This window comes from Schistocerca nitens, chromosome 7 (assembly GCF_023898315.1).
Source record: "Schistocerca nitens isolate TAMUIC-IGC-003100 chromosome 7, iqSchNite1.1, whole genome shotgun sequence".
NCBI lineage: Eukaryota > Metazoa > Arthropoda > Insecta > Orthoptera > Acrididae > Schistocerca > Schistocerca nitens.
Genome location: NC_064620.1, coordinates 509,548,131 through 509,575,346, shown reverse-complemented (window position 1 = coordinate 509,575,346; position 27,216 = coordinate 509,548,131). Strand labels below are relative to the sequence as shown.

Here is a 27,216-nt window from a genome sequence, read left to right as displayed (position 1 = left end):
ATGAACAATGTAAGATGATACAAGAATTTAATCTTAAAATCTTCATAATTAAATGTACAATAATGACCTTCATGGAATTCTGAGAGACTAGGACAAGCTAATCTTTGGAACCTATACACCTGACAAAGTTATTCAGTTCAGTTCACTCAGTGCTCACAAAAATCCTGTCATAAGGAAGAGGTCATAAGGAAGAGGCTTCAAGAAGTTACATATAACAACAAAATATATTGTAGTAGTGCAATAAATTAATTCTATAAGATCTTGCTTTACGAGCAGTAGTAGTTTTTGCATATTCTTACTTCAAGTTTGTGTACTTCACATGATCTACAAATTCTGCTACTGAATAGACAGAGTGATCTAATAAGAATGCTGTTGTGGTGATTTATAAGTCAGTGAAAATGAGAAAATAACTTTTATTTTATGTGGCAGACAACTGTACATTTTCATAGCACTGCTTGTTGTGGAGGTTTTAAAGGCTGATGTCCTTAATCACTGGACATGGAGTCTGTTTTTTTGCCAGTGTCAGGTTCATGAGATTTTTTATTTATCTCTTTTAAATTCTTTCTCACATGTTTACATGTTTCTAGAATAAAAATCTAAGATATTGGGAGGGCCAAATACTTTTGAAAGAGGGGTCTACAAGAATCTGTTTATCATGCATGTTTCATTGCTCTTATAGCTCTTTTTTGGCTCAAGAAGATGAATGACCTGGCAGTTGTGCTACCCCAGAATATAATCCCATACTGCAGAAAATTGTGGAACTGAGCAAACTAACAGTTCAAACAGTGTGGACATCTGCTTTGTTTGCAAGTAAACACAGGATATAGCAGACGTTCTTCAGTGTGACATTTTTTTGTTACATTTGTGTCTGCCATTTAAATTCAAGTTGAAACAATAGCCTAAAATAATTGTTTCCAACGAGAGTGTAATTCTGCTGGAGTTTATTGTCATAGGGGTGTTGTAGGCTTCCCCCTTTAAATAGAAGTTTAGAAAAGTTGTTTTTGATGTATGTATTGGATCACCCTGTATTAGCCTTTAACCAGTCACTTAGCTGGTCTACAGCTTTATTTATGTTTGCTTATTGTTGTCTTGCAGTTTTCTCTGTAGTGTCATCTGCAAACACTGTATGTATTTGTGATTCAATCTTGTATGGAAGGAAAAGAATAGGCCCCAAGAATGGATCCTTGAGGGACTCCAAATTTTATTAGTCCTACAGCTGAAAAATATGTTCTAGTGTTTCATGTAGTTTGTGTGTTATTACTACTATCTGTTTCTAATTTGATAAGTGTGAGGAGAACCATTTTAATGAGGTGCCTCTAATCCAACAAGATTTTGTGATGCAAGAGGTCAAAAACTTTTCTTGAATCTAAGAATATACGAGCAGCAGTTTGTTTTTTGACCATTGCTTCTCAAGTGTTTTGTAAAAAATTATAGATGGCACTAGTCCTGTAGGGATAAATTTATTTTTGCAGAACCCATGATGGCCATATGTGAGGATTTTGTTCTTCTCCAGAAATTTCATTAATCTCTTATACACAATTCTTTCAGTGATTTTGGCAAAACTTAATAAGAGACTGGGCTATACTTGTCCATATTTCCTTTGTCACCATTTTCTATGAATAGGATCACTTTGGCAATTAAAAGACAGTCAGGTGATGTTAGTGTCAAAAAGGATAAATTGATTATATCAGCAAGGGGTGATGCAATACTTAGAAAATATTCCTTTATGTGCTTACAGGTTGAAGCAGACACTGAAGGCTGATTCTGTTAGTCATAAAATTTTGTTGTTGTTGTGTGACCTACATTTTGGGTTGTAAGCCCATTTTCAAGTACATGACTGATTCCAAAAATGGTAATCAAGTAAGGATAAACAAATGTGTTTTTCTTAACCTACTGATTTTCAACTTGAACTATGAAAGTTTTCTCGATTGACTATTTTTAGATGGAAGCAATTGTATTGTACAACCATACAACATTCATTAGGACGACATTTTCTCTAACTCTGAATAAACATACCATGGAATAGAACTATGTGCACAGGAATGGGTATCCATGTTATTATGTATTTATAAATGAAGGCACCAAGGTTCCCCTCCTGTGTACCAGTTGCAGCATTATCTAAATGAGGTGAACAATTGAACTGAGTCTGCTCATTCAGAAGTAAATGTGGGGATAAACACATTTCACCAGACTCAATTCAGTTATCCATGCCTTTCAGATAACGTCACATCTTTTTCATGGGAGGGCTCTTGGTGCCTTTGTTCATGAATAGGTATTAACACAAACAGCCATCCCTGTGCACATAGCTCTACTCCACTCTATGTTTATTCACAATTAGAGTAAAGCAGTAACACCTAACTCCCAACTCTTCCTCAGATGCCAGGTTATTTAACAAATAATTAATGTGTTAAATATTTGATGTCAAGCATGTTTGGGAGAATAAGTTAAGAAAGGTTCGAAATTATGTTTCAAGTTTGTTGCTAAATGCTCTCATTATGAAATGCTGGGTGTGTATACTCTGGGTAATTTTCTGTTTGTTTTAAGCAAAAGCTATTTTTTCATGCATCTTAGTTTTTATAACAATATTAGAAAAGGAAAGTTGCTACTCATCATATATGGTAAGTAGCAACTTTCCTTCTCTAATATTCTTACAGTCCACCATGGATTTTCCTTAGTTTTTATAATGTCATACCTCCTGGGGAGGGGGGGCTCATGATGTACAATGGTATAATTTTGCAAGTACATTCAGTAAAATATACAGATAATGAGTGCAAATAGTGCTATGAATAGAGTTAATAGTAAAGAAGCAATAAATGAAATGCCATATCTGATGTTGAAGCTTTACTACTTGAACAGCAAAACTATAGTAAGTGATAAAGCTTTTTCCTTTCATCATTTTGTAGGGTGTGTCATTTTTTAAAAGTTTGAAATTGTGTGTAAAGTAAGTTGGAACTCACTAAGTGCTCTCATTCTCAAATGCTCAATGAATGTAATCTGGTTAATTTGAGATACACTGCCTCTTAACTATAAACAGTTTTTAACTGCAATACTTTCTTACTGTATTAAACATTTAACATAAGAGTGTACTTCTTATGACATTATATCAGATTTTTAAACTCAGTCAGTAATCACATAAAATAGTGCAAATAAAATATTTGTTGCCTCTAGAATCTATTAGATAGGCAACCTGCAACTTAGACCATGCACCTTAGGTTCATCAGAGAGCTTCTGTGAAGTTTGGAAAGTAGGAGACAAGGTACTGGTGGAAGTAAGGCTGTGAGGATGTGGCGTGAGTCGTGCTTGGGTAACTCAGATGGTAGATCACTTGCCCGTAAAAGGCAAAGATCCTGAGTTCGAGTCCCGGTCCAGCACACAGTTTTAATCTTCCAGGAAGTTTCAGTTTGTTGGTTGTCTTGTCTACATAGAATGCAGCACAGTGGTTGCAGCTTTGCTTGTGAATCGCTTGATTGGTTTCACAGGTAGCCTGCCTTTGATGGGATGGGTGATGTTAGTAACTGGACTGGAGTAGGCGATGGTGGGAAGATGTTTGGGACAGGTCTTGTATTTAGGTCTATTACAGTGATATGAGCCATGAGGTAATGGATTGGGAGCAGGGGTTGTGTAAGGATGGATGAGTATATTGTGTAGGTTCGTGGACGGTGGAATACCACTGGGGGAAGGGTGGGAAGGATTGTGGGTGGGACATTTCTCATTTCAGTGCACAATGAGAGGTAATCAAAACCCTGGTGGAGAATGTAATTCAGTTGCTCCAGTTCTGGATGATACTGAGTTACAAGGGAAATGCTCCTCTGTGGCCAAACGGTTGGACATCGAGAGGTGATGGGAGATTGGAAACATAAAGCATGGGAGATTTGTTTTTCTACAAGGTTGGGAGGATAATTATGGTCAGTGGAAGCTTCACTAGACTCTCAGCATATTTCAAGAGGTATTGATCATCACTACAGATGTGGTGACCACAGGTGGCTACACTGTACAGAAGGGACTTCTTGGTATGGAATGGGTGGCAGCTGTTGAAGTTGAGGTATTACTTGTGCTTAGTAGGTTTGATATGGATGGACGTATGGATGTAGCCATCTTTGAGGTGGAGGTCAACATCTAGGAAGGTGGCTTGTTGGGTTGAGTAGGACCAGGTGAAGCAAATGAGGGAGAAGGTGTTGAGGTTCTAGAGGAATGTGGATAGGGTGTCCTCACCTTCGATCCAGATAGCAAAGATGTCATCAATGAATCTGAAACAAGTGAGGGGTTTAGGATTATGGGTTTTTAGGAAGGCAAGTGAGGGGTTTAGGATTATGGGTTTTTAGGAAGGCCCATAAATAGGTTGGCATAGGCTGGTGCCATGTGTGGACAATTAGCCATACCATTGATTTGTTTGTAGGTAATGCCTCCAAAGGAGAAGTAATTACGGATGAGGATATAGTTGGTTATGGTGACTAGGAAGGACGTTATTGGCTGGAATCCATTGGGTGTTGGGAGAGGTAGTGTTCAATAGTGGCAAAGCCATAGCTATTAGGAATGTTAGTGTAAAGGGAGGTGGCATCAATTGTGACAAGCAGGGCACCATTGATAAAGAGATAGGAACTGTGGAGAATTGATGGAGGAAATGGTTTGTGTCTGTTATAGAGGAGGGTAGATTCCGGGTAATAGGTTGAAGGTGTTGGTGTATGAGCAGAGATTCTCTCAGTGGGGGCACAGTAACCAGTGACAATGGGGCGTCCTGGGTGGTTAGGTTTATGGACTTTAGGAAGCATGTAGAAGGTAGGAGGGCGGGGAATGGTAGGGGTGAGTAGAGAGATGGACTCTGGGGAGAGGTTCTAGGATTGGCCCAAGGATCTGAGGAGTGACTGGAGGTCCTGCTGGATTACTGTAATGGGATCACTGTGTCAAGGTTTGTAGGTGGAAGTATCTAATAGCAGACAGAGTCCTCCTGCCAGGTAATCCTTAGGGTTCAAAACAACAGTGGTGGAGACTTTGTTTGGAGGTAGGATTATAAGGTCAGGATCAGTTTGTAGATGGTGGACTGCAGTTCTCTCTGTGGATGTAATGTTAGTTTGCATGTTGAGCAATTTGTGGAATGATGGTGAGGAAAGGTTCAAGGTTAAGAAATTCTGGAAAGTTAATGGGGTGGTTCGGGGGCAGTGGGGGTGGATCGTGTTTGGATGCAGGTCTGAACTGAGATAGGCAAGGTTCAATATCAGTCTTTGACTGAATCTGATTGGTAGGGTTGATGGAGAAAAAGTGTTTCCACGGTAGGGACAGGGAAAACGAGAAAGATCTTTAACAAGTCCTGCAAGATTGAATTTGGGAATAGGGCAAAAGGTGAGGCCTTTGGAAAGGACTGATATTTCTGTGGGGCTAAGGCTTCTGAAGGAATGGTTCATGGCTGTGTTCCGAGTCTATTTGGGTTCTGGATTCTGTGTGGTGGTGGGAGGGAGTTTTGGAGGGTGGGGTAAGTGTAGTTGGTCTGCCAGACAGGGTTTTTGAGCTATGAGGGGACATGGGGGAGGTTAGGAGATTGTTGTAGAGGTGGTGGACAGTGGTACTCCAAGGTTGGAGTAGGAAGTGAGCAGTATGGAGAGCAATCAAAACTAGACGCGATTGTCTTACTGGGATAGCCGCAATCATTCTTTGAATAAAAATATGGCATTTCAGTTTTTGATTGCTATTTTTTTTATGACAGCAAACCAGTAGCTCTGTAATAACAGGTTACTCTGTAACTGCAATATATGATCTGAAGATGGGCTGCTAGCCCGAAACCAGTTATTGAAAATTTAAAAAAATAGTGATCAATGACTGAAATGCCATATTTTTATTCAGTATGGAGAGGTTTTTTAGGTGACGTGCATGTTGTTAAGTTCGTGCAGGGTAAGAGTTTCAATGTGTGTTATGGGTTGGTTCAGCAGGACTATGTTGATGAGGGCTAAGGATTGGCAGAATCGGAACCAGCTGAGGTCATTGTGGAAGGAGGGGTGGCGGCCAGACATGGGTAACTGGATAGAAAGGACATTAGGGTGGATTCCATGAGCCAAGCAAAAACACAGGAACAGTATGTGGGACTGCAATCTAGCTAGGGATAAGGAAACTTTTCTTGTATTCACACAGATGGAAGGAGTAAGGATCCATGGTGGTGGAAAAAAATGCGAAGAATTATTTAAATAATGTACAATTCCATCTGAAAAATTTCACAAAAATGCACCCAAATACGTGTGAAAATCCACAAAAAGGATGAAATGGATGCAAGAGGAAATCTGAGGGAGTCAACAACAGCAAATGACAAAAATGTACTAAAATTAGCAAGAAGTCACACGGATCAACGTAAAGAATAACTGATAAAAAATATACTACTACGGGTAGCAGGTCTGAGGGTGGATAAGTGTGAAGAAGAGGGACAGCAGATGTGACTGGATAAGGTGGAATTAGTGGGTGCGAACTGGGATAGAACGTAGAAGGCGTGGGGGGTGCGGAGGGGTTTGTAGGATGAGATACAAGATCATGTGGTACCAGAAAGGCACGGAACTTAACACACAAAAATACAGGAAATGACTTAGGGAGAGTGATCAACATAGTCCTGCTAAACCATATCATCCAAGCCCAAACCTCCTTGCAGTATCTTTGTATCTGAAAAATTCTCCTGCTATGCAATCCCAAATTTCCTGGAGCCCATAACACAAATTGAACACTAGCCTTGCAGGAACTTGAGCTACATGCACAACTCCACCTCAAAAAGCTCTCCATCCTGCTCACTTCCTACTTCTGCCCTGGAGTACCACTGTCCACCACCTCTACAACAACTTCCAAACCTCCCCCGTATTCCATCAGAGCTGACAAACCCTGTCTCGCAGACGTACTGCACTTATCCCACCCTCCAAAAGTCCCTCCCACCACCACACAGAATCCATAACCTAAACAGACATGCAACACAGTCATGAACCTTTCCTCCAGAAGCCTTAACCCCACAGAAATATCAGTCCTTTCCAAAGGCCTCACCTTTCTCCCTACTCCCAAATTCAGTCCTGCAGGACTTGGTAAAGACCTTCTCTCCTTCTCCTGGCTCCTACAGCGGAAACACTTTTCTCCACCAACCCTACCAATCAGACTCAACCAAAGACCAATATTGAACCTTGCCGAACTCAGTTCAGCCCTGCATTCAACCGTCAACCACCCCCACTGCCCTCAAACCATGCCCTGTTAATTTTCCAGAATTTCTTAAGCTTGAACCTATCCTCACCATCATTCCACAAATCCCTCAACATGAAAATTAACATTACATTCACAGAAAGAACCACAGTCCACCATCTAAAAACTGATCCCAACCTTATAATCCTATCTGCAAACAAAGGCTCCACCACCTGTTGTTTTGAACCCCAAGGACTACCTGGCAGAAGGATCCCACCAGCTGTCAGATACTTCCACCTACAAACCTTGACACAGTGACCCCATTCCAGAAATCCAGCAGGATCTTCAGTCACTACTCAAATCCTTAGCTCATCCTAGAACCACTCCCTGGAGTCCATCTCTCTACTCAACCCTACCACTCCCAGCACTCCTACTTTCTACATGCTTCCTAAGTCCATAAACCTAACCACCTAGGACACCCCATTGTGGCTGGTTACTGTGCCGCCACTGAGACACTGAGAGAACTTCTGCTCTCATTGACCAACACCTTCAACCTATTACCCGGAACCTACCCTCCTATATAAAATCAACGATTTCCTCCATCAACTCTCCACAGTTCCCGTCCATTTTACCACACAGTACCCTGCTCATCACTATTGATGCCACCTCCCTTTAGACTAACATTCCTAATACCCATGGCCTTACCGCTATTGAACACTACATTTCCCCATGCCCAACAGATTCGAAACCAACAACCTCTTTCCTAGTCACCACGATCAACTGTATCCTCACCCATAATTACTTCTCCTTTGACAGCATTACCCACAAACAAATCGAGGGTATGGCTATGGGCCCACACATGGCACCAGCCTATGCCAACCTATTCATGGGCCTTCCTAAAAACCCATAATCCTAAACCCCTCACTTGGTTCAGATTCATTGATGAAATCTTTGCTATCTGGATTGAAGATGAGGACACCCTTTACATTTTCCTCTAGAACCTCAACAACTTCTCACCCATTTGCTTCACCTGATCCTACTCAACCCAGCAAGCCACCTACCTAGATGTTGACCTCCACCTCAAAAATGGCTGCATCAGTACCTCCGTCCATATCAAACCTACTAACCACAAGCAAAACCTCCACTTCAAAAGCTGCCTTCCATTCCGTACCACATGAAGTCCCTTCCATACAGCCTAGCCACCCTTGGTCGTCGCATCTGTAGTGATGAGCAGTCCCTCTTGAAATATACTGAGGATCTCACTAAAGCCTCCACTGACCATAAATAGCCTCCCAACCCTGTAGAAAAATAAATCTCCCATGCCTTATCTTTCCAATCTCCCATCACCTCTCGATGTCATCCACTTAACCTAAACAATATACTCGTCCATCCTTACACAACCCCTGCTCCCAATCCCTTACCTCATATCCATGTAATAGTCTGAGATGCAAGACCTGTCCTATATATCCTGCCACCACCACCTACTCCAGTCTGGTCACTAACATCATCTATGACATCAAATTCATGGCTACCTGTGAAACCAGTTAAACGATTTACAAGCTAAGCTGCAACCACTGTACTGGATTCTATGTAGGCAAGACAACCAACAAACTGTTTGGCTGCATGAATGGCCACCAAAAAACTGTGGCCAAGAAACAAATGGGCCACTGTTGCTGGACCACTGTTGCTGAACATGCTGCCAAACATGATATCCTTCATTTCAGTGACTGCTTCACAATCTGTGTCACATGGATCCTTCCCACCAACACCAGCTTTCCTGAATTGCACAGGTGGGAACTTTCCCTGCAATAAATCCTATGTTCCTGTAATGCTCCTGGACTCAACCTTTGTTAGTCACTGTCCTCACCCAGCCACCCCTTTCCCTGTTCCCATTCCAGCACCAAACAGCTGTCATTCCACCATCACACCTAGTCTTTTTATTTCTTTCCTTTTCCACAACTCCATCCCCCCACCCCCTCCCCACCTCTCCCCTGCTATTGTCTAACCTGCAGCACTTCACTGCCCACTGTCCCCACCATCTAATCCCTCCTCCTCCCTGCCCCTGCCTCCTCCTTACCCCCGCACAGCCACCTCTCTCATCGTGCACTGGTGTGGCTGCTCGCAGTATGGTTTCAGTTGCCCGAGACTGTAGTCATATGTGTGTGTGTGTGTGTGTGTGTGTGTGTGTGTGTGTGTGTGTGTCTATTGTTGACAAAGGCCTTAATGGCCAAAAGCTTTAGTTGTGAGAGTCTTTTTGCTGTGCCTATCTGCGACTGAGCATCTCCGCTCTATGGAGAGTAGCATCTTTCCTTCTCATAATAAAGAAAAAAAGAAATGCATTTACAGTGTGGCAGTTATTTAACTATATGAAAAAGACATAAATTAATTACAAACTAAAGTGTGCACACCTTTTATTCAACATGTAAATGGGACTGCAGATATCTGAATTTAAGTTATGACATGTGTGATATGGCTGCCATCATTGGTGATGATGTGGCAGAGACGAATAGCGAAATTCTGCATGACCCGCTCAAAGGTTAGAACATTGACACTGTTGATGGCCTCCTGAATGGCTGTTTTCATCTCATGAATGTTTTTCGGGTTATTGCTGTACACTTTGTCTTTCATCTAGCCCCACAAAAAGGACTAACATGTGTTCAGGTCCAGAGAATTTGGTAGCCAATAGAGGCCCAAGCCAATGGCCTCTGGGTACCCCAGAGCCAGAATGCAGACGCTAAAGTGATCCTCCAGGACATCAAACACTCACCTGCTTCAATGCTGAGCTATGTCATGTTGAGCTATGTCCTGCATGAAGCACATTTGGTTGAAATCGGGTCACTTTGGATAAAGGGGCTGAAATCGTCTTCCAAAACTTTCACATACCATTTGGTTGTTATTGTGCCATCAAGGAACATTGCACCGATTATTCTGTGACTGGACATTGCACACCACACAGTCACTGTTGAAGGTGAAGGGACTTCTCGATCAGAAAGTGTGCGTTCTCAGTCCCCCATATGCACCAATTTTGCTTTTCACATGCAAATGGCCTACAACAACCAGGTGCATGTGCGTGTTCATACTAATTCACATTGTGCCCCTTGGCCCACCATGCAGTTTGAACGTCCTAATGCAAATCATTCAGAAGTTCTGATGATTTAATTTCATATAGTCAATAATAGTCACCCTGTATGATGGTGCTCAGTATAACAGTTTACCCCATTATTATTTTATTTTTTCAGAATTAATTTGCCTATTTTTATGAATAAAAGTCACAACTTCAGATTTTTAGCCTTCTCAGTATGTCATAGTATTTCATTCATATTCAGTTGTCAATATAAAATTTCTGCAAGCTAGAACATTGAGCATGTTTTTAAGTTTACAGACTTGTTGAGTCAATGTTATCGCCAGAACTTGAAGACAGGAAATATTTAAAAAATGACAATAACTATGCATCTAAGTACTTGCAGCAAATCTAAAATGGATGAATACTCAGAGTTTTATTTTATTTAATGTATGTTCCATTATTAAACACACTCTAAGACAAAAAAAGTTATGGACCACAAAAAAATTATCTGAATGGGATGGAGATCAGTAGATGTGATGTACATTTAGAGACAAACAAATGATTAAGGCACAAAGGAATTACAGACATTAGCTGTGAGCAGGCATTTATTGAAATCAATGGGGAAACAATTCACAACAATTTCAGAAAAAATTTGATGATTTATTTGAGAGAAAGAACTTCACAATTTGAGCACATCAATAATGTGTTAGCCAACCTCTGGTCCTTATGCATGCAGTTATTCAGATTGGCACTGATTGACGGGCTTGTTGGATGTCCTCCTGAGGGATATTGTGCCAAATTCTGCCCACTTTGTGCATTAGATCATTAAAATCTCAAGGTGGCTAGAGGGCTCTGCCTGTAATGCTCAAAATGTTATAAATTGGGGAGAGATCTGGTGACCTTGCCGACCAAGGCAAGGCAGGGTTTGGCAAGAATGAAGACAAGCAGTAGAAACATTTGGTGTGTGCAGCCAGACATTATTTTGCTTATATCTAAGGTAAGGATTGCATGCCATGAAGGGCAGAAGAGTGCGGCATAAAGTATCATCGATGTACTACTGTGCTGTAACGGTACTGCATACAACAACGAAAGGGTCCCTTCTATGAAATGAAATGGCACCCTAGATCATCACTCCCAGTTTTTGGGCCATATGGCAGCTAACCCTCCGGTTGGTATCCCAGTAGTGACCAGGGAATTTCGAGACACATCTTCACTGGTTATCAGGGCCCGGTTCAAATCTGGACTCATCACTGAAGACAATTCTACTGCAGTCAATGAGATACCAGGCCGAATGTGGCTGACAGTACTGCAAACATCCTTAATGGGACAGTGGTCAAGGGTAGTCAGCACAAGGGGTGCCGTCCGCTCAGCCCACTATTTTTGAGCATGGTTCACCCATTCGTGCCAACATTAGCGAATAGTGGCCTTACTCCTGTTCAAATATTGAGTGATTTGTCAATTTCTCCAACTAGCTTCTTTGAGCACAACTACATATTGTCTCTGAAATGCTGACTTCTTTGTATACTGGTCATATGCCTGTCTGTGAGGCACAGTTACTGTCTAACTGAGTATATGGAATAAAATTTGGAAAACACTTTATGCCCTGTTATCAACATGTCCCTAGTTTACTGTTTTTGCCAACTGCATTGTAGAATTGTGTTGCAGCATCACACATCCATCCACTGGTCACCAAATCTACAATTTTGCACTTTCCATAGATACCTGTACGAATATCAGTTTGTGACCAACATACATATTTTATCGTGGTGCATTGTATTTTTTTCTTAGAGTTTATTTTGCATAGTTCATATATAAAACAAATGCTACAATGATTAAAATATATGGGGCACATTCTTCTTAAATCAGTGATTAATCTCGTAAGAAAGTTCCAAAGTTGAAAACCTCAGGAGTCAGTATACATTTCACACTTTGTATACAGGAGGATAGGGCAGGAGTAGATTTGTAAGAGAGTGACTACATAAGGTTAATGAATATCATATTTGTGTTGAGACTATCTACCAAACATTTTTATCTCCAGTCAGCTTATAAATTATTTTACCTCTAGAAAATGAGTAAAATATTGTCGTTATTATTCATACCTGCATTGTAGTAACCTCGAAAGAAGAAGGGCTGCTTATTGTGACTACCCTGAAATACGCATATCTTATTATGCAAATAGTGTATCATGCTTGGTGTATTTCTGCTTTTGAAAATGGTTATAACAGCAACAAGTAAGATATTGCACTTGATTCACTTCGATGTCTCGAAAATATTCCAAGTTCCATGATTTCCTTTTCATTTATTTTAGTATGCACTACATGTATTGCATTTAGTCAGCTTTTCCCCTTTCACACCAAATGTATAATACATCTCAAATGTGTTGATTGGCACTGCATGGCTATCAGATTGCACGTATATTATTCTGTGTGAATAGAAGGCCACACCCCTGGTTTTTGGCTCAGCGTATTGGCCTGTTCCACAAGTCAACCGAGCCTGTCAATGTCAAACTCTTAGAGGGCCATGGAATTGTGGCATCAGAAGCATGTTTACATTCTCAAGCCTCATGAAGCATGCTTCGAGTGAAATGCATTCAGAAGTTCTCAACTGTCTTGAGACAGGCACTCACATTTCCCATACCTAGTGTCACTAGAACAGTGAACTGATGACTGAAACAGTACTTCACTTGTGTTGCTTGAGGCTTTCCTGACAGACCTGTTGTATATATGGTTCTCGGGCGAGACGTCGGATGTCATAGTGAAAACTCCACAATATTTCGTCAGCGCAACTGGCCGACATCTTCAGGTGCGACGAACACACTGCTAAGGCAAGACCAGAGCCCCCTATTTATGCCAGTCTTAGGCAGGAAGTGCTCATGCATGGAGGCGCCAATTTCGATGCCCAATAGCGACAATATGAACTGATAGCTGGAAGGACAGCAATGCCACCTACAGGATGAAGGTTCTTCATCCTGTAGGTGGCGTTGCTGTCCTTCTAGCTATCGGTTCATATCGTTGCTATTGGCCATTGAATTTGGCACCTACACGCATGCACACTTCCTGCCTAAGACTGGCATAAATAGGGGGCTCTGGTCTTGCCTTAGCAGTGTGTTCGTCGCACCTGAAGATGTCGGCCAGTTGCGCTGACGAAATATTGTGGAGTTTTCACTATGACATCCAACGTCTCGCCCGAGAACCATATATACAGTACTTTACTTGATCTGCAAAGTTTTTATAGTCAAAGATGGTCCTATCTCATGGCAAAATAATTTTATATTAGCATGTGTACAATATAGATTTCTGAATTCAGCTTGCATCAAGTCAATTTTTTGTGTTAATCTAGGATCAACTACTTTATCCAATTGCTGTAAGTGTTATGCTGTTTGCTTTGACCCAGTGTCTGGTACGACCGTGCTTGGCTCTTTTTCCATGTATCTGAATCATCAATAAACAACACAGTTTTTGGAAAGCCATCCAATGTCTTTGGTAAATCATTCATGTATGTCAAGAACAGGTACTGGCCAAGTACCAAGTTTCACGTCTTCTCAATCCAAACTTAGAGTTATTCCTGTGGCAGCAGTTGTTAATGTAGTATTCTACTTTCTGTTGTTAAGGTATGATTTCATCGATGCAAAGTTGATGCCATTAATGCAATAACAGTCTAGTCTTATTGCCTTAGATCATATGGGAGCTTTTGAAGATTTTCACATGATAACATATAACCCTACACAGAATCCTAGATACAGAGACAGAGTATAAAAGGGAATTATTTTTCTTTCTTCTCTTCTGGTTGCATAAATCAGAACATCAACAAGTAGTAATACTTATTGAAATACGGTTTGCGTGCACATTGTGATATTTGCCTCTGGCAACTGGCAGCATAAAACTCTTTGCAAGAATGGCCCTCCTTTTTCAGAATTTCATATCAGCCAAAATTTTTACCCAGTGGATAATATTTATGAGGCTCATGTAAGAGCTTCCTTTTAAGTTTTTACACAAACAGTCAAAATATTTTTTGTTACAAATCATTTGATTTTTGTCTTTATATTAAGCTATAAAATTTATTTGCTTTTGCATGCATTCAAACCATTTCTAGAATTTTTTCACTCTGATGTTGGTACAGTGGTGTTTGAAGGATTTAACAACCCTTGAAGTTATAAAAATTGATGCTCATGAACATTTTGTTTGACATAAGAAGAACAAAAAGAAGTTTTTTGAAGATACATCAGGTGAATACTGGAAATGAGACATCAGTTCCATTTTTTTTCTCCATCAAATAATGAATTGTTTGATGTGCTGTTCACTTTGGTATTAAGGAGAATGTATGGAGGTTTTCAGTTTTTTTAATTCCATTTGAGCTGTGACAAAAAATTGTCATATACTACTCAGCATAAATGTTTTGATCCTCTAAAGGAATGGTCACGGCAAATGATCATTGTTGTGGTGGAAACAACACACAAAAATACGGCTGATTCACACATGTTATATCAATCAACTGCATGTGACTGATGGTTGCCTTTTTTTCAATTTTGTTTACATGTAATTCATTTGTTAAAATTCCCTAGCAATGAAGCAGTAATGCAAGAAATACAAAACCGGCAAATTACTGTAGCTTCAAAAGCACTGACGTATCAGTTCAGCATCTTAATGATCTTCTCTTGTACCAAAGCTAAAATGATAAATATACATGCAAGAACCTTTGTTAGCTACTACCGAACAAAAGCGCCTTTGAACTAGCACACCACTGTTGCTTTCAAAATTCTGATCAGTTTTGCATCTTACTGGTTTGACTGTAGATATTTTCTTTGTCAGGTAGAGCCACTTCATTTTTCATGAGTGCCAAAGAAGGCCACACAGTGATTTTTCTACTTGCCCTCACTCCTCGAGTGACATGGCCAGCAACATCCGGACACATACCGGACAGAAGTGGTCCGTGTCTGCGAGAGTGACATGTGCCTCTTGTTCTTGTAGGAGGACCCTTGAAGTGTCAGTGCACCATAGTTATGCCACCGGCACAAGGCCTTTTTGAAGCTCTCTCGGAAATTTTTTGACATAAAGCCATACACCACAGGGTTGATACAGCTGAAAATAAAAGTAGAAATCTGTGTAGTTAGTGAGTAGTTGTTTATTCTTGAGTGCAAGTAATTAACCAATTAACAATCAAAAGATAGAGCTACACTGTATACAACCAGAGAGGGTGTTTGTAAAACTATGGGGTTATGAATAAGCACTTGAGAATACTTTACTGTTGTGTGTGTTTATTCCATGCTATTTTAGTAGGCCTACTACTCAGTATACAAACATCAATTTAAGACTCTTGCATCCATACACTGGCATTAAATTGCCATAATCCAGCATAATAACCCTTGAATTCCTAATGAAAAAAGTAATAATTCTGTATCAATGTGTAAGTAATATCGCCACTTAGAGCCTGAATGATTTTTGTACTAAAATGTGTCTCCTGTATAGTGTCAACTATTCACATTGCAGTTTATTCAGTCTCAATTTCTTTTCTGGTATTGTTGTAACTTGTTACACCCACTCTGTATGATATTTCCCATTTAATGTCATTTATTTTTAATTATATATTCATTCATCCAGGAATAATCTTACAATGATGTAGAATTTGCTGTCATAATACAATGAACATAATTAGCTCAAAAATATACATACACACAGATTATACCATCATGTTTTAAGAGGATGTGTAGGTAGTTGGCCATGGCCTTAATGAAGGAACCATAATGGAATTTGTGTGAACTGATTTGTTTTTCTTTCTTTCTTCCTTCACTTTTTCAGAAAACCATGGAAAACTTATGTCAGCAGGTCACATCTTACCAACTGCACTAACTCATGAGTAATGGTTCTGTGCATTGGTAGTATCTTCAAGTTTTCAAGGTCTGGATGTTAGTCTGTTGTACCTAAGTATGGCCTAATAATCCAAGAATTGGTTCATAATAAACAAATATTAGTGGAACAAATTGCAGTTTGCTTTCCAACATTAAAACTGTCTGTTCAGGTTATATACCTGATTCAATTTGTACCAATGATCATGCTTTTATTTGTAGCATATACAAACAAATAATAAATACAGAGAGTTATAGAGTTATGTACGTATGTATGTATGCCTCTGCTGCCAGTATCAGTTTGAATGAAAATCTTGTTGAATGATAATCTGTGTAATACACTACCTGCTGGCCTAAATTTACAGAGTAGCAGTTTGAACAGATTATAAGTGATACATGGAAAATATATACCTGTTGCAGTAAGCCATGAGCAAGAAGGCTGTGCTCATGTCTTTGTACACCATTCCATGTTTCTGCCAAGGTATAACACCATAAGCTGTCAGCACATTGTCAATTAGTGATGGCCCCCAGGAGATGACAAAGAGAATGACAATTGCCACCAGCATCTTGATTAGCTGTGTAAAAAGAAACATGTAACAGTTGCAGTCCATGTTTCAATACATGCAACAAATGTCTTAACTAAAATGAAAGAAAAAAGTGTCTACTTGCCTACTATAGCATCAGCATTTAAAAAAACCCCATATTTGTCTCATTATGTAGCACAAATATAAGATACAAGTATATGTCCTCAGAGGCAACTACTAATACTAAATCACTATTAGCACAGTCAGCTGCAGTTTTCACATACTTTGGTCAGATTCCTTATCCCCCCACTTGCCTACAGCTGTCTATTAAATTAATCTCCCATTTCTATAAAGCAATGAAGCTGAGAGAAATAGCAAGACTAGGATTTAAAATCCCATTGAAATCAAGGTCATTAGAGATGGAGCACAAACTTGGAATGTTTCACAAATGTGGAAGGAATTTGGCAGAGTCCTTTCAAAGGAAACATCATGGAATTTGCTGGAGCCAATTAGGGAAATCACAGAAAACCTGAATTTGAATGGCTGGATGTAGAGTTGAATCAGTTTCCTCCCAAATGTGAGTCCAATGCATCAACCACTGCATCCCCTCACTCAGTCTGAGAAATGAATTGATGGAGAAAGAAGGCAAATTGATGGGGAAAGACAGAAGGAAAATGTATACAGTTGGGATTTAGCCCCTCCCCTCTCGCCCACCAATTAACTGCAGAATACATTAATAGTGCACCTCTTAGTGAGTACTCTCTTTAACTGTTGCAATCATAAACCTGGAAAATTTGGAGTAAGAAGATTTACAGTGTTAAGTTTCAAAATTTTTCAAATTTACTTTGTTAACATCAGTTAGTTTATCATATCAGGTCAAAGTCAGACACTTATTTAAGTGACCCCTAGATATTCAGCATTATTACTCAATATTTCTGATTATATAATAATAATGAACACATGTTGGTTACATTGATAGGTTATCCAATAAAGTTGAACAAGTGAAAAACTTGTGAAATATATTGTGCATTGTGCAATTACAGAAATATTGTGCCATCTGTGGGCAGTATTGACAGTTCTCACATGCTTCAGTTTTTTTCCCCACAGATTTTAGCTTCTCTACTTTCACCCCTATGTTTATCTATTAAAATGACACTAAAACGATAGGAAAGATTGTTCATATTAGAATGCATCAATATTACTTATTATCTTTGAGATTAACATAAAAGCTAGAAAATTAAAATTGATTCACTTGGATTGTGTTACTGCTCACAAAATACGGGGAGAGATACCTTACAACTAAAAGGGAAGACCAAAAAAAAAATTATTCTTTAAGGACAAACGTAAGAGTAATTATTTTCAGTAATGCATCAGATACTGGATCACCATCAAAAGTGTAAAAACCTGTTTTCATTTATGTCCTTCAAGTTCAGTTTTTTAAACAAACACTTATTTAAAAATTGAAAATTGAGTGCTTGTTTGATGCTCCACATACCAGTTTTTTATCCGCTTTTACTCCTTCTGCCTGGAAGAAACTAGAGTAGTTTCCACAGCTGCAGTGTCTTGATCACCCAGAATTTCGAACCGGGCTAAATATTACATACTTTTATTGATCAGTATAGGGAGAACTTCGATAACGTAGTGTAATATTATTGTACAGTAACAATGACCATTTAGCAACGGCTTTTATGCAAATAAGCCCGTTAATAGAGACATGAATTTATTAGTTCTTTCGAAATAATTATTGTGAGTTCAGTATCCTGACTAAATCACTCGTGGTCACAGTATCTTGTAAATAATGTCCTAAGCTTGGTTGACAATCACACGTGCACATCTCTGCGAAAATCTTTACCAGTTATAGTAAAATCCATGGAAACGACAGTTAAAATCCGATGAAGCTGTGGCAGACGTGATGTCCAGTGTCTGTATTACGCCTGTCGATCGCATCACGTCGCTCGTTTCAGTTCTGAGCACACAGTGAGCAAGTAAAGATGCCGAGAACATAAATGTCTCCTGCCAAGTATGGGTCCCTGTGTGAGATTTTACCTGATTTCATAAAGCCCACACGACATGATTTGTCATGTATTTCCTTCTTCACGATAATTCTCGGTCGCGAACTGCAGGGGTAATGACGACGCTCCTGCAGCGATTTCGATGGGAAGTGCCTGACCACCCACCATACAGCTCGGACTTGGTTCCCTTTGATTCTCATATTTGCTCATATGAATCGTTTGGTTATGAAGACAAAGTTTTAGCACATACAACGAACTTAGGCCAGCGTAGAGACGTGAGAGAAAGCGGTGGCTGCCTTCTCTGATGAGGATGCTGGAAAGTTGGTACAACGCCACGAAAACTGTCTAAATCTGCTGCAAATAAAACATTTTTGATTTTCACTGTCGTTTCCATTTCCGACCGATCGGACCTTACTTTCCGAATTGCGGTCGCAGTTCACGCTATTTCGGACTCTTTACTACAGTTTGCATATTCGGAAATACAAATATTTACAGACAGAGCATACCCGCGATTTTATCGTGTTTCTGTTCAGTCTGCTAGGTATTCAGTACGAACCTACTTCAAGTATTTTCCTCTGTCAAGGTAACAACGCGCCTTGCTGTTCAAACCTGTCTTGCCATATGTTCCGACTTTTGTGGGATGTCCCGATTTCCAGCGATGTCATGAACAGTGCAAATATTAGCAAATTTCATTGACTTCAGTTCACAAAAAAATGCTTACCATAGTTATTTTGAATCTGTTATTAAATGTGCTATAATTTTCTCACAAGCAAATTATCTCGAATACTTAAACTGAAAAAGAAAATTGTCAGATACATGTATACTGCAGAGAGTCTTGTCGCCCATTATTTCGGAAACTACAAATCCTAACTGTTCCCTCCGTATATTTATGAAATTATAATCTTCCTACACACCAGACAAAAATTATTCTAGAATCATTTTAACCAGACATATAATACGAGAAATAAAAACAATGTGTGCTACCCATATATCAGTAGAAACTATATGCATGAACTCCACAGTATATGGGGATGACAATATACATTGAAGAGGCAAACAAGCTGGTACATCTGCCTAATATCGTGTAGGGCTCCCACGAGCAAGGGGAAGTGTCTCAGCACAACGTGGCATGGACTGAAGTAGCGCTAGAGGGAACTGACGCCATGAATCCTGCATGGCTACCCATAAATCCGCAAGAGTACGAGGGGGGTGGAGATCTCTTCTGAAAAGCACGTTGCAAGGCATTCCAGATATGCTCAACAACGTTCATTTATTGGGGAGTTTGGTGCCCAGCGGAAGTGTTTAAACTCAGAAGAGTGTTCCTGGAGGCACTCTGTAGGAATTCTGGACGTGTGGGGTGTCGCATTGTCCTGCTGAAATTGCCCGAGTCTGTCGGAATGCACAATGGACGTGAATGGATGCAGGTGATCAGACAAGATGCTTACGTACGTGTCACCTGTCAGAGTCGTATGTAGACGTATCAAGGGTCCAATATCGCTCCAGCTGCACTCGCCCCACACCATTATAGATCCTCCACCATCATGAACAGTCCCCCGCTGACCCCATGGATTCATGAGGTTGTCTCCATACCCGTACACGTCCATGCACTCCATACAATTTGAAACGAGACTCGTCCGAGCAGGCAACATGTTTCCAGTCATCAACATTCAATGTCAGTGTTGATGGGCCCAGACGAGATGTAAAGCTTTGTGTCGTGCAGTCATCAATTATACAGGTGTGGGCCTTCGACTCCGAAAGCCCATATCGATTATGTTTCGTTACATGGTTCGCACGCTGACACTTGCTGATGGCCCAGCATTAAAATCTGCAGCAGTTTGCGGAAGGATTCCACTTCTGTCACGTTGAAAGGTCCTCTACAGTCGTCGTCGATCCCTTCCTTTCCAGAATGTTTTTCCGGCCGTAGCGATGTCGGAGATTAGATGTTTTACCGGATTGCTGATATTCACGGTCAATCGTGAATTGGTTGTACGGGAAAATCCCCACTGCATCGCTATCTCGCAGATGCTGTGTCCCGTGGCTCGTGCGCCGACTATAACACTACGTTCAAACTCGCTTAAATTTTGATAACCTGCCACTCTAGAAGCAGTAACCGATCTAACAACTGCGGCAGACACTCGTTATATAGGCGTTGCTGACCGCATCGCCGTGTTCTGCCTGTTTACATATATCTGTATTTGAATACGCATGGCCCATAACAGTTTCTTTGGCGCTTCAGTGAGTAACTAGTTAATGGGCAAAAACATATTTAATATGAAGCCAGAAATTTTAACAACGAGGCTACAGGAGATTCTGTGGGAGAACTGCTACTGTTCAATTGAATAATTCGTAGAGGATGAAATGGTAATTTGAGCAATAGTAAGAAAGTGCTAGACTTTATTGTAAATATATATAACAAAATGGTATTACTATTATGATGCTGTTCGTTAACATCATCTGTTCTGTGTTTATGGTGAAATTTTACTGCACTTTTGACGTATCTCCTGTACCTGAATCAAATGATTTAGATTATGTACGTTGTGAGACAAATAAACCACATTTCACATTCCTGCAGGACGCCAAATGTCCCAACTTGTGGGTACTCCTAACAATTCGAAATGCAGTGCTTATTCGCTTAAAAAATGGTTCTGTGCGTGAATGTTCCGAAATGAGTTTCTGAAAACATAGATGGCAGTAATTATGAAAGTCAGAAAACTATAGAGGCTGTGGTGGTGGACCAGAGTAGTTGGAGGTAAGGGTGCTGAGAATCCACCACCGTGGGGGTGCAGCAGTTGAGTGGTGAGTGGATGCACAATAAACGTCCGAAGTATTGTCATAGAAACATCATTGCTAAAACATTTCATTTATTGTCCATTAGCTATAGTAATTGTAATGGTACTTGTAGAAATCAAAGCATCCAGGACGTAAGCTGTGTACAGCCTGCTAAGAGGCACAGCTAGCAGAGGTAGCTCGACAACTGGCAGTGCTGGGTGGCCACTGGTGAGGATGGCAGTGACGCTGCAAGGATGCCGAACTCAGCAACATGTGGCAGCTCGTAATGCAGACTAGTGATGCCCGGAAGCCCAGGACGTATTGTGCAGATGCGTACTGTGCAGAGACACGCGTGATCAAGTTGCGGCCCCAGCGTGTATGAGACGGCTCTTAGCAGCAGCTGTGTGAGCCGTGCTGCAGCTCGCATTGGTGCTGCTTGTAGGTTTCCGCCCTCTGTTGGAGGCCAGACGATATCGTTTGATTGGCATGGTTGCGGTTATTTGTCTTCTTCTGGTGTTGATTGGCCCCACTCGGTTTCGCAAGCGTTGCCTGTCTGCTAGTGGCAGCAGCGGCGGATATCGATAAGTAGTACCAGTTGCCCTATCTTTGGGGGCGACGTTGTTGTTTTTCCGGGTCCCTCGGTTGGGGACTCAGGAGGAGCCAGGTCTGCACAGGGCCAGAACACGTCGGGAGCGCTGGCGGCACGCGTGGACTGCCGGATGGAAGGGCTGTTGTCACGAAGGTATATAACCTCGTCGTAAACCGGATCCAGCAAGCTTTAAGATGGGTGAATTTTAATCCAAGCAGAGAAATCTCCACCACTGTGATATCTCGCGATTCTCCAGTGACTTGGGTTCGTGTTGCTGCTCGTAGTGTCGCCGAGGCGAAGAGCAGCGAGTGGAGTGCTTGGGGAAGGGGGATCTGATTAGCTTTCCTCGACTTCTTATTACTATCTACTGCGTTCGTCTTGTTACAATTTGTTAAGTTCAACCAGATGTAATTTTTCTTGCCTGGTGGGTGCTAACGCTCCAGTTAGCTGCCCTGGGGGTTAGTGTATGTAACGGCAGTGTACGTTTCCTCCCCTTGCCGCTGCTGGCCTGTAAGGCATGTAGTTTTGACAGCTGTCTTGATTGTAGGCCAGTTGGTGATTCTTCTACTCGGGTGGTAATGATTCCTTTCTCGTTCCGGGTGCTTTAAACACAGTATTCTGGACGTAGTGCAGACCGCTGGTTCTGGCTTTGGCGTATTGTTACATCGTTGCGTTTGGTTTACCGGACGTCGGCTAGCTTCAGCAAGATTATGATTAGTCATTTGTTAGACTGCCACTAGTCTGGGTTACCATCTTGTGAAGTGAAAGCAACTCTTGGCTGCCTACCTCATCGCTCGTGAAAGTGTTTGTTGCCGGACCTTCTCAGAGGTCGATTCCTGGAGCACTGTCTGTGGCCCCTTGGTTCTTTAAGACATGTGTGTTCTAAAAGGATGTCTGATGGCCAGTAGTTCAGTGTAACGCTCCTTCAGCCCACACCTTCTGCGGGTGTAATCTGCCTCAGTACCCTTGAAGGAACTTATGTTCTGGTCCTTGTGTTTTATTATCGTATTATATATTACAATACCTTGTAATGCCTACATTAAAGGTTATATATGTCTAGTGAATAGTTCTGGTCGCCTTCTGGAATAAATCTAGCAGTGTAGTGTTCAGTGGATGTTAAGGGTTGTGTTACAAAGTTTAAAATCATCTTATTTCACCCGTTTGGTCATTAGCTGCTTGTCTTTTAATTAATCTTTGCTATTGTATTTGCTGTTTTACAGTAGGTTACTAAATTTTTTATATTATTGCCGTTCTTGGCGTGTAAGGCCTTCAGCCGTGATTGTGGTCATTTGCCTTAAAATTCTAATTTGTTATTCATATTTTAGCAGTAAGCGTTAAAATCTTATTTACTGCTATTCCTGGCGTCTGATGCCTTCTGCTGTGTTTGTGGCCACTTGCCTTTAATATTTCAGTAACTGTAATTTGTAAGTTGCAACGAGTTTTAAACAGTTCTTAATTTATTTCCATTCCCGGCGTCTGAGGCCTTCTGCCCAGATCACAGTGGCTTGCTTTTAAAACATTATCTGCTGTATCTGTATTTAATGGTGATTTGCAAAATTGTAACTCACTGATAACACTATTATTTACACAGTTGTTTATTCCTTCATTAATAACGTGTGGTATTTTTATTTATTGTTGAGTCTGGAATTACTGGTTTAAAATAAATTGTGTGTAATTGTAAAAGGCAGCCAATAGTAACTGATTACGGCCGCGTCCACAATCTTAACCGAATCCTGCCTTCCCTTGACTCCCAGGTTTCACGGTGGCTGCTCACACAAGTAGGGGCAGGAAGCGAGGGGTTCGCCTGCGCAAGTGATGGCGGTTGAAAAGCTCTATGACCTGGGCTCAAGCTGTAGACCCCCTGGGTAGAAGGCTGGCAGTAGCTGGCTTAGGCTCTCTGGTGGTCTGCTGGTTGGAGGGGAGGACGCTGAGTCTAACAGCAGTGGCAGAATCCCTGTTGACTCATGGGCAGATTTAAGTCCTCCCTCGAGACTGAAGGCTAGTACACTGTCGCTTTGACTAACAATGACGAATATTTATATGGTCCTAGCCCGTCATTGTTTTGCTACAGCATCGGTTCCTATCACGAGTCGGTGGCTTGAATATGAAGTAACTGTACCAAGAACACTGCAATGTCTTTGCCTTCTTGCTGAGTTGGTGATATTTCATCTCCAGTACTTGGCTATCCCTGGTAATGAGGTAACTGCCCGGCGTCGTAACGGCAGTTCCTGTTATACCAGCAAGCATTCCCCGCTGTAATAACTACCGGTAAGCTCTGATCCGACCCTCTAAACCACTTATGTGGCCTTTGACACTAGGCATTGCTAGTGTATTAATTTTACTCAGCTGCGCACAATCAGTTATGGGCGCAACACGCCTCTAGGGGGTCGCGATCAGCCGACGAATTAAAGCGACGTCTCAGCACAGGGTCGAACAGCATATTTCGAGAACACACACCTGCGTGCTTTTCATTGCTCTATTATTACCGTTACGCCGCCATTTGTCTCAACTTCTGTCCCCGTATTGTCCATTGACTGGCCGCTACTTCTTTTGTCACGCCTAATAGTGTCAGGTTGGTGCGCAAGTTCGTAGCGTTTTTGTTTTGCTTGTTGGTATTCCGGTTAGTACTGGTTTATTTATCGATTGTCATTTTTTATTTGTAGCTCACTGTTATTATTTGAGTTTACATATTGTCACTTGGAGATTGTGAGTGGCGTTGTGGACACTACAAAACGGAGTGCTAAGTGCAGAAATGGGGACATTTCCGACAAATGGTTTTCTTATGTTTTGAGTTCAATAGAGGGGTGCCAGCAGCGGAGGCAGTCAGAAATATTTGCGCTATGTATGCGGATAATGCCATTGGACAGAGCACTGCAAGAAAATTGGTTTCTCGTTGTAAGACATTGATGACTCTCCACGTTCAGATGGTTCAAATGGCTCTGAGCACTATGGGACTGAACATCTGAGGTCATCAGTCCCCTAGAACTTGGAACTACTTAAACCTAACTAATCTAAGGGCATCACACACATCCATGCCCGAGGCAGGATTCGAACCTGCGACCGTAGCGGTGGCGCGGTTCCGGACTGAAGCGCCTAGAATCGCTCGGTCACACCGGCCGGCTCTCTCCAGTTTCAGGAAGACTTTCGGGGTCTGAAGAAGATAGTTTAGACGCAGTAACCCACAATGATCCATGTCAGTTTACTCGAGGACTGGCAGATGTGATAAACCGTGATCATTTCACCATCGTGCGATATTTACGTGCAATGGGGAGATTCAAAAATGCCAGCCGCTGTGGCCGAGGGGTTCTAGGCGCTTCAGTCCGGAGGCTTGCTGCTGCGGCGGTCGCAGGTTCGAATCCTTCCTCGGGCATGGATGTGTGTGATGTCCTTAGGTTAGTTATGTTTAAGTAGTTCTATGTCTAGGGGACTGATAACGTCACATGTTAAGTCCCATAGTGCTTAGAGCCATTTGAACCACTTGACTCAAAAATCTGGTATTTAGATATCGCAAACTCTAAGCCAGAATAAAAAAAACAAGCGGGTGGCCAAATGTGCATCTCTGCTTGCTCGTCATCAACTGGTTCAGGAAGGAAACCAATCATTCTTATCCTGTATCGTTACTGGTATCGAGAAATGGTGAAATTATACTAGCTTAAGGAAAAGAAAGAATGGTTGAGGCTAAACAAAGCAGCAACTCCCCTTATAAAGACATGCGCGCATCAAGAAAAGATAATGTTCCGTATCTGGTGGCACAGAGACGGTCTTGTGGACTATGAATTGCTTCCAGAGGTGTAGCCATCACAGAAGAACGAGGAAGGCTGCGTGAAGTGTTGCTACTCTACGATAATGACCGCCCGCATCCTGCTAGAGTGACAAAAGAATACTACACAGCTCTACAGGAGTTGGGTTGTGAACTCATTGCGCACCCATTTTATTTACCTGAACTCGCGCCTCAGATTTCCACCATTTTCGCTCTCTGTCGAACAACCTCCAAGGAACTTCCATTTCGGATGAAAATGCGCCCCGAACTTGGCTCGACGAGTTCTTCAGCTCAAGACCACGTTATTTTTATAGCCGTACCAGCGTCGGCAGACATTTGTAAATAGTGAAGGATAGTATATTATTGACGACTAAAATCCCCGTTGTGTGTACCTCTGTGTTTATTAAACTTATTGAAAAACGCTACGAACTTAGGCATCAACCCAATACTTCTGTTCCTTGGTGATGATCGCCCCTCACACCCGCCCATTTGTTCACTTCGCACTTTTGTTTGTAGTGAGAAACTAAAAGCGGGAAAGTTTCAGGCCTCTGCCCAACGCCTGCCGTCTTTCTCACTGCATTCAGACTGTGAAATACGGCTGGTAACTAATTTGCAGAATATGTAACTGTTTCAAAAAACATTAGATTTTAATGAAGCTACATGACAGGTACGTTAATTAGCTACACTATCAAGCCGAAACATCAACCCGTCTGACGTTTTAAAGTTACATTAGTATTCCAAAAAAGAAGAAAGCAAAGTATATAATTATTTATTGCGCATGTGTTTTTTCATATATAACTGTTCAACGCACGGTCTTTTTATAAAAGATTTTTGATGTATAGCCTTTTACGTCCTTGTCCAGCTGATTTTATAAACGTTCAATCGCTAAGTCCCCACTTTCTGCAAATGGGATCTGTTACCACTAGTTCAAACCCATGTTTTCGTTCAGTGCTCCGACAACGCACAGACTCGCACTAGCCATGCACCAAGAATTAAAAAACAAATGGAAGTTAACTCCACCCCTCTCCACCTCCATCCATCAACTTTCCAGCCGGTGGACTCAGGATAATTTTTCAGGTGGCAATGAGGCATATGAATTAGTTTTCAAAAGAATTCAACGGGCTAGATGTTTTAGCGTGGAGCTATTATCAGTTGTGAAAATGATGCACATATCTAAGGATTTCCTCCGCACTCAGATACAATAATTGGGATTTTCAAGAGAATCTTTGGTTGTGTGTGTGATGATACAATTTATATTGCTGTATGATTATAGGCCTGTTGCAGCAACGAAATATGGTTAATACAAGTACCTGCCTAATAATTTAAGTATTAGGTAGTAAATAAACTGTTGTTTAAGTAATGTTCCGTTCCATTTGAAACTACAAAAAATGTGTGTATTTGTTTGGTTTCTGTTTCATGTGGGGGTGCAGCAACTAAATGGCACCCCCCCCCCCCCCCCAAGCTGATCTTCACCCGTATACGAGATACTGGCGTCGACGGGCTTAGACTCCATCGAGCCGAC

General features: G+C 41.3%; 1 protein-coding gene across 1 annotated transcript in view; it reads right to left on the bottom strand.

Moving 5' to 3' along the window:
• The window catches only part of LOC126195295 (pyroglutamylated RF-amide peptide receptor-like), a 154,006-nt gene that overhangs the window by 30,925 nt on the left and 95,865 nt on the right, over window positions 1-27,216 (bottom strand). The window contains exons 5-6 of the mRNA XM_049933845.1: window positions 16,452-16,615; window positions 15,112-15,276 (exon numbers count right to left, since the gene is read on the bottom strand). Of these exons, the coding sequence (XP_049789802.1) occupies window positions 15,112-15,276; window positions 16,452-16,615 (329 nt within the window). The remainder of the gene's footprint in view (window positions 1-15,111; window positions 15,277-16,451; window positions 16,616-27,216) is intronic.